Source organism: Zootoca vivipara, chromosome 7 (assembly GCF_963506605.1).
Source record: "Zootoca vivipara chromosome 7, rZooViv1.1, whole genome shotgun sequence".
In the NCBI taxonomy this organism is placed as follows: domain Eukaryota; kingdom Metazoa; phylum Chordata; class Lepidosauria; order Squamata; family Lacertidae; genus Zootoca; species Zootoca vivipara.
The window spans coordinates 68,556,606-68,573,211 of record NC_083282.1 but is presented as its reverse complement, the minus strand read 5'-3'; the positions used below and the strand labels follow the sequence as shown (position 1 = coordinate 68,573,211).

The 16,606-nt window shown below is 43.3% G+C and overlaps 1 protein-coding gene across 1 annotated transcript in view; it reads right to left on the bottom strand.

Annotated features, from left to right (window-relative positions):
* The window catches only part of RALY (RALY heterogeneous nuclear ribonucleoprotein), a 37,651-nt gene extending 21,538 nt beyond the window's left edge, over positions 1–16,113 (bottom strand). Inside the window, exons 1-2 of the mRNA XM_035123488.2 lie at positions 15,841–16,113; positions 7,562–7,634 (exon numbers count right to left, since the gene is read on the bottom strand). Coding sequence (XP_034979379.2) covers positions 7,562–7,634; positions 15,841–16,096 — 329 coding nt within the window. The 5' untranslated portion in view covers positions 16,097–16,113. The remainder of the gene's footprint in view (positions 1–7,561; positions 7,635–15,840) is intronic.
* Between the last annotated feature and the right edge of the window lie 493 nt (positions 16,114–16,606).

Here is a 16,606-nt window from a genome sequence, read left to right as displayed (position 1 = left end):
ACACTGTTTCCATGCTTAGCTGAAACCAGATTACTGTTATCAAATTTAAACCGGGTAACTGCGTTGCGGAAAGCATGCTGAGGAGACTACACATTCTGAGTATAATTAAGAGAATTGCTTTAATTAAAGAAAATAACAGAAGTTACATTAACACTACAAAACGTTACAAAAACATGACCCATCCAGTGACCCACCCACAGGGTGCTGAGAGAGGTACACAAACCTCCTTATATACTATATCCGATTGCTGACACAGTTTAAATACAAACATCACCTTCTGTAGAATCATAGAATCGTAGAGTTGGAAGAGACCACAAGGGGCATCCAGTCCAACCCCCTGCCAAGCAGGAAACACCATCAAAGCATTCTTGACATATGGCTGTCAAGCCTCTGCTTAAAGACCTCCAAAGAAGGAGACTCCACCACACTTCTTGGCAGCAAATTCCACTGTCGAACAGCTCTTACTGTCAGGAAGTTCTTCCTAATGTTTAGGTGGAATCTTCTTTCTGTACTGCCCCACAGCTGCAAAACTAGGTCATGACATTCACTTTGGAGTTTAAAGAGATACGCATTTTGCGAAACAATAATGAACCTCAAAACTTAAACCATTCAACAATTACAACCCTGGAAATTAGTGGCGTTTGCTTCCAACCTGCATTGCAACCATCTCACCTGCATGTCTATTTGGAAGTAAGCCCTATTGAATTAAACTGGACTACTCCAATGTAAATGTGCATATGATTTCAGCTTACATAGGCTTATAATTGGGATGCTAGACTCCAGTTAGAGGCGGACAAGTCAGCCTATTTCCAATCCATGTGAAATTCACATCTGTATTCCTGCCTTCTTTCTGCATTAATCTTCAATTAAAAACAAAACAAAACCCGACAACAAAATGTGCATTTAAATATGTATTTAAATACAGTTATACATGTATTTTATCTCAACATATGACCTTGCGCATGAAGTTGTCGGATGCATTCAGAGGGCTGGAGGGAAAAAATCATTCACATTTTTAATTGAACCAACCTAAAAGATGCCTGCTTCTTGGGAGAAAAGCAATGACAAACCTAGACAACATTTTAAAAAGCAGAGACATCACCTTGCCGACAAAGGTCCGTATAGTTAAAGCTATGGTTTTCCCAGTAGTGATGTATGGAAGTGAGAGCTGGACCATAAAGAAGGCTGATCGCCAAAGAATTGATGCTTTTGAATTATGGTGCTGGAGGAGGCTCTTGAGAGTCCCATGGACTGCAAGAAGATCAAACCTATCCATTCTTAAGGAAATCAGCCCTGAGTGCTCACTGGAAGGACAGATCCTGAAGCTGAGGCTCCAATACTCCTCATGAGAAGAGAAGACTCCAATACCACCTCATGAGAAGAGAAGACTTCCTGGAAAAGACCCTGATGTTGGGAAAGATGGAGGGCACAAGGAGAAGGGGACGACAGAGGACAAGATGGTTGGACGGTGTTCTCGAAGCTACAAACATGAGTTTGACCAAACTGCAGGAGGCAGCGGAAGACAGGAGTGCCTGGCGTGCTCTGGTCCATGGGGTCACGAAGAGTCGGACACGACTAAACGACTAAACAACAACAACAAATATGCACTTAGGTGCACAGACTAATTCATGGATCATCCTTTGCATTTTGCACCACTTTGAATGTTGTGGTTCATTTCTCAACTAAAAGAAATGCACCAAAATGCAAATAAAATGTGTACTTGGTGGTAAAATATATAAAGAAATGCGTATGTTGAGCTAAAACACATACTTGATTGCGAGAAATGTATTTAAATATTACTTTTCATACGCTTTTCAAAAATTCACTGATTAATCTTTAGACAGGATGGAACAGACTTATGAATGAATACACATGGCATTGATCTGATCCAGAAATAGACTCATCTGTCCACCTCAGTGGATGGGTGGGGTCATCTGAAAAAACCTGGAAGATTTGGGACAGACTAAAGAAAGTGCTTCTTCATGCAGCTCATAGTTAACCTATGGCATACACTCCCACAGATGCAGTGGCAGCCCCCAGCCTGGATGGCTTTTAAAGAGAATTAGGCAAATTCATGGAGGAGAAGGCGATCAACAGCTAATAGCCACAATGGCCATGCTCTTCCTCCATGATTGGAGACAGTATGCATTGTAGGAGGGATGAGCGCAGTTGTGTTCAAGTCCTACTTGTGTCCTTCCCATAGGATCTGGAAGATCACAATGAGAATCAGATACTGCACTAGCTGGACCAATGGCCTGATCCAGCAGAGCTCTTCTTATGATTTTTTATGTTCTAGCCTTCCTACGGTGGCCTATAAATTACTCCGGATTATTAGCAAGAGTGTGCTGCTGAAACACTCTGGAATTTGTTTGTTTGTTTGTTTGAGGTAGAAAGGGAATGTTGCTCTGGGATAACATTTCTGAAATAACGACCATTGTGCCTGATCGTATAAGCAAGCCTTAAGAAATGTGTGGGTAAACACTCGGAGCGGCACGTACTCTGTGAAAGAATAAACAAACAAGCGGGTGCCAAGGTGACCCAAAATCTGTGTCAAGCAAAGCCATTCTGCCATGTGAATAAATCACGCAATTAAGCAAATTTGCACTCATCTGCTTCTTTTGCATTTAGTTTGCTCCTGGTAGACAATTACCAGTAAATAATTAAGAAGCACTACACGAGCAAGGAAAAGAGAAAAATAACAGTTATCACAACTGATCCACTGCAAGTCAACTAGAGAAACACAACAGTGTTGTGTCCACCAAAGTGACCTGACAGACATCACATTCAGATGCCATTCAGAGAAGGAAAGAAGTGAAGAGGTATTTATCTCATGCTTCTGCTAGCAATTTCACTCAATTGAACGATTAGCTCTGAAGTCTAAAGATAAATAACAGTGTTTGCACTACTCCCTTTTCTATTTGTAGCCCACAAACTTGAAAGATCCTGGTTGTTGTTTTTTTAGAAAAATGTACATAAGTAAATGTCACTTGAATCCGAGAAATGTGGATATTCCTATCCCAAGCAACTTAGGGACAAAACATCTTTCAATTCTGCCATATGTGCAGCTTTCCCTTGTTTCAAACTCCTGCTCCCCCCTGCCCCTGCAAATTTACCCCTCTCCCTACCACCCTATCTGAGGCTGGTTCATCTCACAAACCACAGGCATTTTGTTCACATGTGGCTTGGCTTTCTGTCTAATGGAGAACTGGTTCCTATTATAGCCCTATCTGGGGATTTGATCCCTTGGAAAAAGACCTGTAGTTCAGAGACAGAGCATTTGCCTTGAGGGCAGAAGGTCCCAGGTTCCATACCTGACATGTCTAGGTAGGGTTGGAAATGTTCCCATCTTAAACCCTAGAATGCTGCTGCCAGGTTGTGTAGACAGTGGAGAGCCAGTGTGGTGTAGTGGTTAAGAGCGGTAGACTCATAATCTGGGGAACTGGGTTCGCGTCTCCGCTCCTCCACATGCAGCTGCTGGGTGACCTTGGGCTAGTCACACTTCTCTGAAGTCTCTCAGCCTCACTCACCTCACAGAGTGTTTGTTGTGGGGGAGGAAGGGAAAGGAGATTGTGAGCAGCTTTGAGACTCCTTCGGGTAGTGATAAAGCGGGATATCAAATCCAAACTCTTCTTCTTCTTCTTAGATGGAACAATGGTCTGACTCAGTATAAGGCAACTCATACATATTTTCCAAATATCATACATTTCCACCAGAACTTAAACCCTTCTTCATCTGATACTTACAGCCATGTGGGAAGAAGGTGTTGTGCTCATATTTCCGTGAATTCTGATGGGAAGCAGGTAAAGACCCTCTCACCTTCTCTCTCTAAATGCACACCATTTCCCCTATCTTATTTACTATTAGAGATGATTTCCCTGGTCTCTCTCTCTCTCCCCCCCCCTCTGTACTTCCCTTAACAACACAAGTGATACAGCACAGTGTTTGATGTGTGTACCATTGCTTGAAGGTAGCATAATAACTAAGATGAGGCCAAAACACCAGCCTGGGCAGAGAAGAAAGCTTGGGGGTAATAAAAACAAGAGGGCTAGGACTTCCCTTTAATCTTCAGATGGGCTTCTTCAAAGTGGCATAAACTGTGCTAAAGGGGCTACTAAGATTTTACCTGAATTAATGATACGATGAAAGAGGCAGAGTGGAAGAGATTATATTGACAAGTGTATTATCAAGAAGCAGAGGTTGGCAAAGGATGAAAGCTGAGTTTATCTGCTTGCTGAGTTTCTTTGACTCAAACCAATGTGAAGATGGGAAGATTGTTCCCCACCCCACCCACAAAATCCCTACCTCTCCTATAGTGGCACAATGGTTATGCAGAACTATCAATTTGAGGAACCCAGCAAACAAACGGATAAATGTGATCACATCTTCTTCCCTTAAAGCACACGTCTTCAACCTTGGTTCCCCATATGCTGATGGACTACAACACCCATCATCCCCAGCTGGTTTAGCCAATGATCAGGGATCATGGAAGCTGCAGTCAGACAGCATCTGGGAGCCCAAGATTGAAGAACTCTTGATACCTTTGCAGGACTAGCACCATGATTATACCAGCAAATAATTGTGTACCTTGCTCTCCATTCCAAACTGCAATGAAATCTGGATTTGCTGACTAAGTCCATCTGGTGCTTGGTAAAGGTAAAGGGTAAAGGGATCCCTGACCATTAGGTCTAGTCGTGACCGACTCTGGGGTTGCGACGCTCATCTCGTGTTATTGGCCAAGGGAGCCGGCGTACAGCTTCCAGGTCATGTGGCCAGCATGACAAAGCCGCTTCTGGCAAACCAGAACAGCACACGGAAACACCGTTTACCTTCCCGCTGTAGTGGTACCTATTTATCTACTTGCACTTTGAGGTGCTTTCGAACTGCTGGTTGGCAGGAGCTGAGACCGAGCAATGGGAGCTCACCCCATCGCAGGGATTCAAACCACTGACCTTCTGATCAGCGAGCCCTAGGCTCTGTGGTTTAACCCACAGCGCCACCTGCGTCCCTTGGTAGCTGCTTACAATTCCAATACGGAGAGACTGCCAGCCACATTGGAGCCTGTAATCGGTAGCATACAGACTACTTTTGTTATGTTTGCAATTATGCAATTTCTATTCATGTCATAAGCAGCTTTGTGCATGGTTTGAACTATGGAAAGGTGGCATGAGCTCCCGTTGCTTGGTCCCAGCTCCTGCCAACCTAGCAGTTCGAAAGCACGTCAAAATGCAAGTAGATAAATAGGAACCGCTACAGCGGGAAGGTAAACGGCATTTCCATGTGCTGCTCTGGCTCGCCAGAAGCGGCTTTGTCATGCTGGCCACATGACCTGGAAGCTATAGATGAGCGCGCAACCCCAGAGTCGGTCACGACTGGACCTAATGGTCAGGGGTCCTTTTACCTTTACCTTTATGTATGTTGGCAAATACTACTACCATGCAATCACTAGTCCACAGTTTGCTGGGGGGGTGTCTTATTCAAATTTGTTACATTTACAATGAATTGTTTTTAGTTTGTTTTATTTCGATAATTTGATGTGAGCTGTAAAAGTGGCAAATTAAATATACACTTTTTAAAATAAGGAAAACAGCAAGCAGTCATGTGTTACCCTTTTGCTGATTCAAAAAATAAATTTATTTGCAGAGATGAGAAGGAGTAATTTTGTAGAGGAACAAGCTGAAATTAATTTGGCAAAAAAGTGTTCCTCAGAACTTTCCACCGGGGATTCTGATGACTGAATATTCTAATATCATGCATCAAACACAGTGTACTTAATGTAAGTGTTTGATATTGAACAGTATTTGATAATTGGCATTAAGTGACACTGGTAGCTCATGCACAATAGCAGTTGGTATTTGACAGAGAGGACAACTGAAAGAGAACATTTTGTAAAGTAAATGCTGACTTTCCCCTCCTAATAATTTCACATATTCACTTAGCCAATAAGGAAGCAACCTTTTGAACAGGAATCAAAAACCAAACAACTCCTCCTTTTGCTTTGGGCACCCTCTTGATGTTGCCTTCACCTGGAACTGCTTTGTTTCTGACATTTCTGCTGTGGAATTCTTTCTGCCCAATCACCGTCTTAGTCTCTTCAACATTTCACACAGTCCACCCTCCATATATCCCACCCCCTACTCCCTCGCTGACCTCCTGTCCATTGAGCCAATGGCCTTCTCTGAAACATTGCCCTCTACTATCTCTCCTCTCCTCCTCTGCTTCTGCCTGCTCCATAGATGCTGCAGTTGTTACCTTCAATTTGTCCCTGTTATCCTGCTCTTCCAACATACTTTTCTCCTCCTCGCACATCCACACCCCTGGCTCAGTGCCTCTATTGGATAGTTTCACTCATATTCAGGTACAGCTGAAAGCCTTTGGTGGAGAACAAAAACAGTGCGTGGCTGATGATCTCAGCCACTATAAATTCTTGCTTTCTCCCTTCTTGTCTAAGCAGCAATACTGCACCCATCTCATCTATACCAACCCTAGAAATTCACAGCATTTCTCCTCCAATCTTGATGCTATGCTAGGGCCTTGCTACAGGCACTCCACTTCCTGACACTCTGCTCAACATTTTCCCCCTTCTTCCATGCTGAAACCAAAACCTACCTGCTCTTATTTCTTTCTCCTGCTCCTTCCATATACCAGTTATTCCTCCTCCTACGCTTCTCTCTACCATTTTCATTTACTTTGTCTCACCTGACGTCCACTACCCTGCTCCTCCATGTGCTCACTGGATCACATTAAAAACTATTTAGTTAAAAATTTTTCAATTAAATGGACCAACTTGATCCACTGATACCAGCTTTTCAACATCCGATACAGCCACACCTCGTGTTGCGTCTGCTGAGAGTTGCGTTCCTTCATGTTGCGAACGTGGCGGACCCGGAAGTGTTTACTTCTGGGTTCCGCCACACGTGCATGCGCAGAAGCGTTCTGCGAGCTTCGCACCATGTACAGAAGCGCTCTATTGCCAGTCAGCTTACCAGTTAGCTTCTTTAATAATCACAGCGAGAGACAAAGGAATACATCTCTCTCTAGAAAAGGTGTTGCTCCCATAAAGGCTCACCCCCTCCGTCCCCATTAATCTATGTCATTCCTGCGCTGCGCTTTCTGTTCCATCACTCTCAAAACCTGTCTAATCTTAGGCAAAGGGGTGGGTGGGTCAGGAATGCTTTCCAAGGACAATGGTGCAAGGGGCCAGAGGCAAACGTAGATTGAGCAACAAATATGAATTTTACCTTTGTGCAGTGAACTAGTTTCTATTTACTCACCCTTCTGCTCCATCCTTGGCAAGCAAGAGGCATTCTGGATTGTGTTTCAGCCAAGCAAATCCATTAAAAGAGGGTATGAAGTAGGACTAATGAGGAGTACAGCTTGGGGGCGGGGGAGAGATGCAGCCTGGAGAGAATCCTTAGGGCCAGATAGAAAGGCCTGGGGGGCTGCAATTGAAGTTCCCCATTCCTGCCCATACAGCACAACATATATAGACCGTATTTCCTGAATATCCCTGTTCATGCTTGTCAGATTCATTTCATTAGGTGAAAACGACAACAGAACTTACCTGTATAAGGCAGATGCTGTTCTCTTCAGGCCTTTGGGTCTGTTGGGCTTTGGTTCTCCAGCCATATTTATATCTGCAGCAAATAACAATTTGGAATTAATGCTGTATTGCTCTCTTCCCATCCCTTATGCGTAATTTTTTGTATCAAATATTTTTTTATTTCATTTAAAAAAGCTTCATCTGCACTATTATTTGCATACCTTTATGCTATTTCTATACCTGCAAATAGACGAACATATACAAAGAAGTACTGGCCTTTTCCTTTTGTGAAGGGTATAAAATGTACGGTATACGGTATGTATATATTGGGGTTTTCCCCCAGCAAATATGTCAGCTAGAGCTGCCAGAGGACCTGCCTTTTAAGTGACTAATCAATTCATTAAATAAAAGTAAATATATTTCCATATTGCCAAAACCTGTTTGAGATGACTCACAGTTTAGTAAACATCTAAGCACTGGTAGAGATATAAGGCCATTTGATCTCCTAATCATGCACTCCTAGCGCTTGTGAATTCTTTCCCCTTCGCTCCTCCACTCTTTTGTGAAGATTATCTTCTGACTTTAGTTTTCACAAAAGAGAGGAGAGAAGGGGAATGAGCTCAAAGGATTAGGAGTGCATGCATGGTTGGAAGATATCAGATCTAAACAATATGATCAAAACAGCACAAAACAAAAAATAAAATTACTAGCAGCAACAGAAATTCAGGTGCCCAATACACCTTGCTTCTCCTCAAAAGCCTGGGCAAAGAGGTGCATCTTCACCTGAAATTGAAAAATGTGGCTTGTTGGAAACAAGGAATGAAAACTTCTATCTCCTTCTCTTGTGTGCAAAGGAGGAACGGAAGTGAAGGATGGACAACACAGACCTGTAGCTTGCTATAGCTCATGTAACACAACAGCAAACCATGGTTTCTTGTTCATAACTCAAATGGGTCTCTCCCTCTCTCTATTCTCCCCACCTTGTTAAGCAGAACTCCATTCATTTCCTTGTTCCTTCCTGCACTCTAGCTCCCTTAGCCCCCATGTCTCAGAGGGACCCTCTAAGCATGGGTGGCCCATCCTGGTCTGCCACCTGCAGTGGAATGGGAAAGTGCTGTTTCCTCCACACCCCACTCCACTGAAGCCTCACTTCTTGGGGTTGCACGGCAGTGGCTTCTGGTGAGATCTTGGAGGTCAAGTGAGAGTTTTGTGAGATCTTGCCAGAAGCCACTGCCGTTCCTCCTCACTTCTCCAGCAGTGGCAGTGGCGGGTGGGGCACGGATGGGGGCACTGCTCTGCAGGATTCTGCCACCTAAGGTGGCCGCTGGGATCAGTGGCAAAGCTGCAATGCTCTGTTACTGGGGGCGGAGAGCAGGCGGGGTGTGTGGCTGGCACATCCCCGTGGGGGCATGGTGCACATCCTGGGGGCGTGGTACGCCACCCATGAGGGCATGGTGCACTGCCTGCAGGGGTGTGGTGCGCTTTCTGGGGATGCAACACACCGTCCGGGGGCATGGGGCGCATGTCCGAGGGGCTACCATGATGGCACCCTACTGGAATAGTGGTGCCGGGGGCAGTTCACTCCCTTTGCACCCCCGTTCACCTGCCAGTGTATGGGATAGCATGAGACTGGGCAAATTCTCCTGATTGTCCTTCAGACTCCCTGTGCACAGACTGTCTTGCTCATACAGAAGTGCCTTTCTGCTTGTGCAAAACATCTCTGGATCCAAGCCACACATACACTGCTCTCAGCTTATAGCCATTGTCTACCTTCATCCTCCTGTGAAATGAATGCCAAATATAGAGCACACAGGAGATGTTAGTTGTGTTCCTCTGAGCCCGCTTCCATTCAGTTGAGGCTAAAGGCTGTGCTGGGTGCAGACACATGTTTGAAGTCACCCAGCATGATTTAATGGATAGTCTTCAACTCCCACAATAGGGGAGAACAATGCTTTTTTGATCTGCCAAGGAAATGTTCATCCCTAAACCTCTGTACTGAAGGGGTGTGTGATATACAGGAGGATAGAAATGTGTGTCAAATTTTCGCGGTCTGCATGGAAACCAAACAAAGTAACTCTGCGAACAAAGATGTCGACCGCCTTCTAGAAGCAAAGCATAAGGAAAGGTGATGTAGCCTGCCAACCTGTTTTCTGAAAAAATGTTTGGATGCTTGACGAAATACCCCACAAGGTCCTTCCGGCTTCACTTCACCCCTGACACACTGGGAAGTTGCCGGCACAAAGGTACAGCAACACAGATCACAGGCATTTTTCCTTCCAAAGCTAAGGAGACTTAAAAAATGATACGGGTGCCTGCCAGTTTCAACAGGGAGACACAACAGAGCTTACAAGTTATTTGGGGGAAACACTGCAAAGTTACTGCTCTACAGAAGAAGCACATGCCCTAGTCAGGTGGTATACTCGCAGACAAGACGAGCACATGAGTGCGGCCATACATTGCAGCCCTGGCCCTGGTGTCATGCGTGCAAAGTAGCACCCAATTCAAGGTGTGACTATTAGTATAAAAAGCCCTCAACAGCTTTGGACCAGCTTACTAGAAGAATCGTCTTACCCATATGTCCCCACTCAATTGCTTTTATATGCAGAACTGGCACTTTTACACATTCCCTATTCTGTAATGTTTGTTCTCCAATTGCAAGGAACTGCAAGTGTGGCAGCAGCTCCTCTCTGGAACACCCTGCCTATTGATTTTAGGGAGGGCCCTTCATAGAGCTATTTTCACCGCCTGTTGAAACGAGCCTACCCAGACTTGTAATTCTATTCCATTTTATTTTTTGAAACTCTTGATTTTACCTACATTTTGGCGATTTCATTATGTCAGTTTCCAAAGTCTTGTTATTTTAATTGCTTTTTCTTACGGAGGTTTCATATTTTTAATGTATTTTTTATTAAAGATTTCTTGGTTTCCAAAAAAATATGTGCAATGTCTCTTCTTTCAAGTTACATTTTCTACAGATCAGTTTCATTTGTTGAGACATTAAAAGGGGGAAGAGGTGGAGGGGGCCATGGTGGGTGGGGGTGGGGTGGGATCTTTTTTTTATATAAAAAAGCAGCATATAAATAAAAATAGATTGCAAGCTGCATTTCAGTTTTGCTTAAGGTTTTCAGAAGAATAAGGTGATAACCAGAGAGCATTGTGTGTTGCTTTGGAGAACCGCTTCCCCCACCACACACCACACACTGGTGTGTGTGTGGGGTGGATTGATAATACAATGGCAATATCTGTTTTCTAAAAGGATAGCAAAATGTTCCGAGTTCTCATTTCAGGTTGTTGCGGCAGACTTTGCACAGGGTGGGAATAGGTTTTGGGCCTCTGCACAGGCGTGTCTAGCACTCCTGCCGCCTTCAATATCACCACCACCTACTGGGAGATCAAAAATGCCAATTTCTGATGGAGAATGCTATCTTCAGCAACAATTCTCAGTTTATGCCTGGTGACAAGAGCTGCTCAGCGGGTGACATTTCAAAACATTGCACACATACAAAAATAAAAATGTTACTGTAAGAAACAATTCATTTCAAGCAAACAGATACCGAGTTAGATGCTGTCACTATTGTGGGTGGACCTTCCAGTACATTGGCTGGGGAAGTTTGAGACAGATGTGAAAAGTTTGTTTTCCTAATACCAGTCAAAATGCAGAAAGGCATAACCACCTTATTGTGCAGCCCACATTGTAATGGATTGTGTAGGCCAAGCTACATTTAGGAGTGGGCAAGCATATCAATTTTTGGATTCTCTCAGCTTCTCATTTATCCAGTCTTAAATTCTGTTCTCTCTATTCCCACATCATCTTGCAATCTTGATTTTTTTAAAAAAGGTTCCATCGGCATTTCAGTGGGAATTTCTCATAAATACACACATTTGTATGCAATTTTGCTCACTGTGCATATTTTTGCAAAGCAATTCCACCTAATACAATGCATTTTTGTATGTTATTTTCACCAATATATGCATTTGAAACCCAGCCAGATGGGCGGGGTATAAATAATAAATTATTATTATTATTATTATTATTATTATTATTATTATTAACACTTTCCTTTAATGCATGCACTGTTGCATGCATTGGCTGCATTTACTCGGCTGGACAACTTTATCGCAAAATTCAGCCAAGGATGAGTTTCGAAGGATGGCTGTGTTTTGTGTATTGTTTCAGAAAGTGAAAATTAGGTAAGTTCAGTTGCAAATATGAACTGAATTAAATTTATCTCCATCCATAGATAAATATTATATTTAATTCATCTGTATTTAATGTAACTGTTTTAAAAACCAAGAAGGTGGGGTACCTGGGGGGGTAATTTCCCCTGCTCCCCAAATCGTTGTGATGCCTCTAGCAGGTAAACTTTCAAACCCCTCTCCCCCTGCAGTTGGTAAACCACTAGGTAACAAGATATGTGAAAAACACCCAAGCAGAAAGTTCTGTTGCCAACACCTGAATCTGGTTGGATTGCTCTGACATGAGCTTAAAAATAAAAGATTTCAAGAGACACTTAGAGTAAAAAAATACATTCCATGAAAAGCTTGGCGTAGACACGAACGAAATTTAACTCTCAAAAGAGTTTTCCCAAGATACAGTCACTAGCAAAACTCACAGTGAACACAATTAACAAGCTCAGAAACCACTTAAAGGAACATACTTTATGCTTGCCAGAAGACCCAAGGTGGGCTGGTGAAAGAACCTTAGGCTGCAATCCTTAACTACACTGACCTGGGAGTAAGCACCATTGAATTCAGTAGGTCTTACTTCTGAGTAGACATGCTTATGTTTGAACTGGTGTCACTTATGTCTCAGCTCTCAGCCTCACTATATTAAATGATCCCCCCTCATTGACTTCCAAGAAATCACTACATTAAAAGAGTCTTGGAACAGTATTTTCCAATAATAAAGTTTCAGCTCATGACCTAAGAATATTTACTTCTCTTGCCTTCTATGTCTCGACCTTACATTTATTAATTCATCTGAACAGAGAAATACTGCTTTCTTCTTTTCCTAAAATTATTTCTGTCAAATTAGCTGAACTCTTCCTTTTCCGACCCATCATTCTTTATCTTCCTGTGAAATCCCTTAAATGTCTACTAAAAATGAGTTCCATGGGGCTTAAAAAGGTAAAGGACCCCTGACAGTTAAGTCCAGTCGCGAACGACTCTGGGGTTGCGGAGCTCATCTCGCTTTACTGGCCGAGGGAGCCGGCGCACAGCTTCCAGGTCATGTGGCCAGCATGACTAAGCTGCTTCTGGCGAAACCAGAGCAGCGCACGGAAACGCCGTTTACCTTCCCACCAGAGCAGTACCTATTTATCTACTTGCACTTTGACGTGCTTTCAAACTGCTAGGTTGGCAGGAGCTGGGACCGAACAGCGGGAGCTCACGCTGTTGTGAGGATTCAAACCGCTGACCTTCCGATTGGCAAGCCCTAGGCTCAGTGGGTTAGACCACAGCGCCACCCGCGTCTGATGCTCTACCGACTGAACAATCCGGGCGCTTTTCCATGGGGAAATGTGTCATCTTCGGTGCTATTTTTTTAGAAAAAGAGGTGCTGAAACTCACCATGTTCTCTTCTAATGGGAATGGCACCCACTTGAGAGGTGCCAGAACCGAGTTCCAGCGAGTTCTGGTTGAAAAGAAAAGCCCTACTCTTAATGATCCTTCTAGGAGACGGGGATCATTAATCCTTCCAAGAGGTAGGGATATTAGATGCAGCTGGGCAAAATCTAATCTTGCTTGCCATTGGTTTAAAATACTCAGATGACAAAATAGCTAAGGATGGGATGAAATAGAGATTAACTGTTTTAAGAATGAATCAACCTAAAGAGAGTGACTCGCATATTTCCTTTTATTATTGTTGACAAAAACCCCTGTTTAAAGCTACTATTTGCATTGGGAGGAAGCTCCCTGCCTTTCCGACTTTGGGGAGCTCAAGAGCTGTTCTTTCAACTGTACAGGTGTTTATACAGGTACATACTGATTGGCAATAGCAAGTGAGTGGTCCAGTTCCATAGTTGCTATTGGGCATGAGAGCAAGCTCTGTGCATTTCTAGCAGAAAAGGTGCAACTCTGTGGGTGGTTTCATGCACCAATGTGCACCTGAATCAAAGAAGGCAGAGGAGGGTTGACTCAGTACCTCTGAAAACGACATAGCCAGATTCTGAGCATAAACAACAGTGATCAAGTTCTGATTGTGGACTTTCTAGCAATATCTGGCTGGGCATATTAGAGGTATAATTCTGGCACAGTAGTTGTATCATCTAACTCAGAATGGCTGCTGAGCTTATCAGATGGGGCCCAATATGCTGTAACTAGAGATGCTAGGAATGGAATCTTAGAATCTTTGGTATGCAAACCATGTGATCTACCAATGAGCCATGGACCCTTTCAAAATTTCCCAGGCTTTCCTAGCTGTGCTACTTGAGATCCTTCAACCAGAGACCTCAGAAAATTAACCTGTACTACTGAGCTGCTAGGGAGTTTAAAGAGAAGCAGATGTGCTCTGAATGAGAAGATTCTATCACTTTTCAACAGTAACAAGGGCTTTGGGCAGAGTATTACAGCTACTGTATTAAAACAGAGCATATATACCAAGAATGAGCTATATTGGATGCAGCATTCAGACTTTTCAATGAAAGCAAGGTTTAAATGAAGTAACCACTTCCATCAGGACATATTTTCCACAGTGAGCTTGCTTACATGTTATGTTTGCAGTGCAGGTAATCAGGATTATCCCCAAGGATATTTGGTAGTTTATAGTGTTCTCTCCTTTCGTTTCTAGTAGTTTATGATTAAAGCCCTCTCCTGCGCGGCGTGATCATTCCTGGCTGTTTAGTAGTAGATGGGCTGCTTTTTGTAATATGTGAACAATTGGGGGTTGCGGTCACATATCATGGCACCAAAGCACTGAGAATAAGCCTTTTGCATTTTTCAGTGTGTGTGCCACATTAGGTGCCTAATTTGATTTGGGACCTCTGAGTGCTTCTGTAGCACATACCACAGCAAACATCATCATCACTTCGTGTTCAGCAGCTGGCAGCCTCACTGCATAAAATGAAATCCTGAACACCCACACACCAAGATTTAGAACATCTGTTTGTCTTGAAGCTAAGACTCAAAACGGATCTGCAACAAATTGCCCCTAATAGGCCCAAGTTAGTTGCAAAAGACTCAGAATCAGCAGAAGAAGGTGGGCAGATGACCTACAAGCAGGGCTGGCCTACTTCTCTAATGCTTCCTAGCTGCCTGTAAATTAGGGCTGCCGTTAGCTTAATTGGCAAATTAATTAACTAAAATGTTAGTTGATTAATCAGCAAGGGCCCCCTGTAATAAGTCAGGCTGCTAATGAAGCAGAGACTTAACCTATTTTTGAGCCGATTTGGCTAGATTTCCTGTGACTGCTATACAGGTAATGCTTAAAAGTTTATTAACATTGAACAGTAACTTTTGTTTATTGCAATATGGTGCTTCTTTTTTGAAATGTTAGTTATAATATGCTGATTTAATTAAATGAATTAACCAATTAATTGATAGCTGGCACTTTCATTATACACCTTTAGGCACCAGGCAAAAACGTTCCTCTTCAACCAGGCCTTTGGCTGATGAATATCCTAAACCCTTTAAAATATGTTTGGGGCGAGGGTTGTTCTTGTTTTTATCATGTATTTTGTGTTTTTATCTTGTGTTTTTATGTTGTGAACCGCCCTGAAATCTAAGGATGAAGGGCGATATACAAATTTAATAAATAATGGAAACAGTAATAATGCAAGCACTGCCCCTCCATGTAATACTCTCTTTGAGGCATGTATTTGCAGTATAAAGTTGTAAAGTGTGAACATTTTACTTATGCAGAAGGAAAATGGGTGCAAATCAACATTTGCTTTAGAGTATATGAGAAGTATCTCGACAAATAGCAGGCTAATTCTTGACGCTGCTTATCGAAGAGGAGTAGAGGGGATCAGCTCCAGAAATTAATACTCCTCTGAAACCAAAGCCATTTTCTTTCATGCCTCCTCCAAGGCTAGGGAGCTTATGACATAAGTCCTCTTAAAACAACCTCAGGAACACATTTTTTTGCATAGGTTGCCTAGCCTTGCAACTCAAGGTTCTATTTCAAGAGTACAACTTTCCATGCAAAAGTCAAAACTCTGTGATATTCATTTCCACTTCACATGGGAGAGGCCTTCCCCCAGTTCCACAGGGACCGTCAGTTTTCCGAGGGTTCCCTTCCACTTTAGTCTGCACATACCAAGTTCCAAATAAGGATATTAGAAAAAGAGGCAACGAGTCCTTACCTAATGTCTGCCCGGCGAGTACTCTCCCATTCTCCCCCAGGACAGCTGCCCGTGCGTGCCTCTCGTTTGCGTACTGTACAAATGCATAGCCCTTGTGAACAGAGCAGCCCACCACCCTGCCGTACTTAGAGAAGATGGTCTCTACGTCTGACTTCTTGACCACTGCTGTGTTGAGGTTCCCAATGAAGACTCTGGAGTTGATGGACTTGGGGTCATTCTTGTTTGTGATGTTACTCGTCTGCACTTTCAGTGACATCTTGACACCTGAGTAGGCAAGATACAGGGAGGGTCAGGAAGGCACTGGCATCCTAAAGGAAAAGAGCCTGGTGGCGCCAGGCAACGGTGGTCACATGGGATTAGAGCAAAATGATCCGTCAAAAATATGCAGAGAACAAAGTGAACTGGTGACAACCAAAGCCCGTTTGTCAGGTGTTATTCATGCAGAAACTAAATCCTCACAGAGCCTGAGGAACAGTGGTCTTGTGGCACCTGAGACCTCACTCAGGCCTAATTTTAGGTTTATAGTATCCGGGCTCTGAATTGTGGAGGTATTTTCCTTATTTAGGAAAGAGGTCCAACCAGTAGAGAGAACTATTCCCTTTCTTGGTGTCCTTACTACAGAATAAAAATAAATAGGTCACAACCACACCATGCATTTTAAGCACGTTGTTTTCCCCAAAGATTCCTGGAAACTGGAGTTTGTTAAGAGTACTGGGAAATGAGAGGGAGTAAACTACAGTTCCCAGGATTCTTGGGGGGGGGCAGC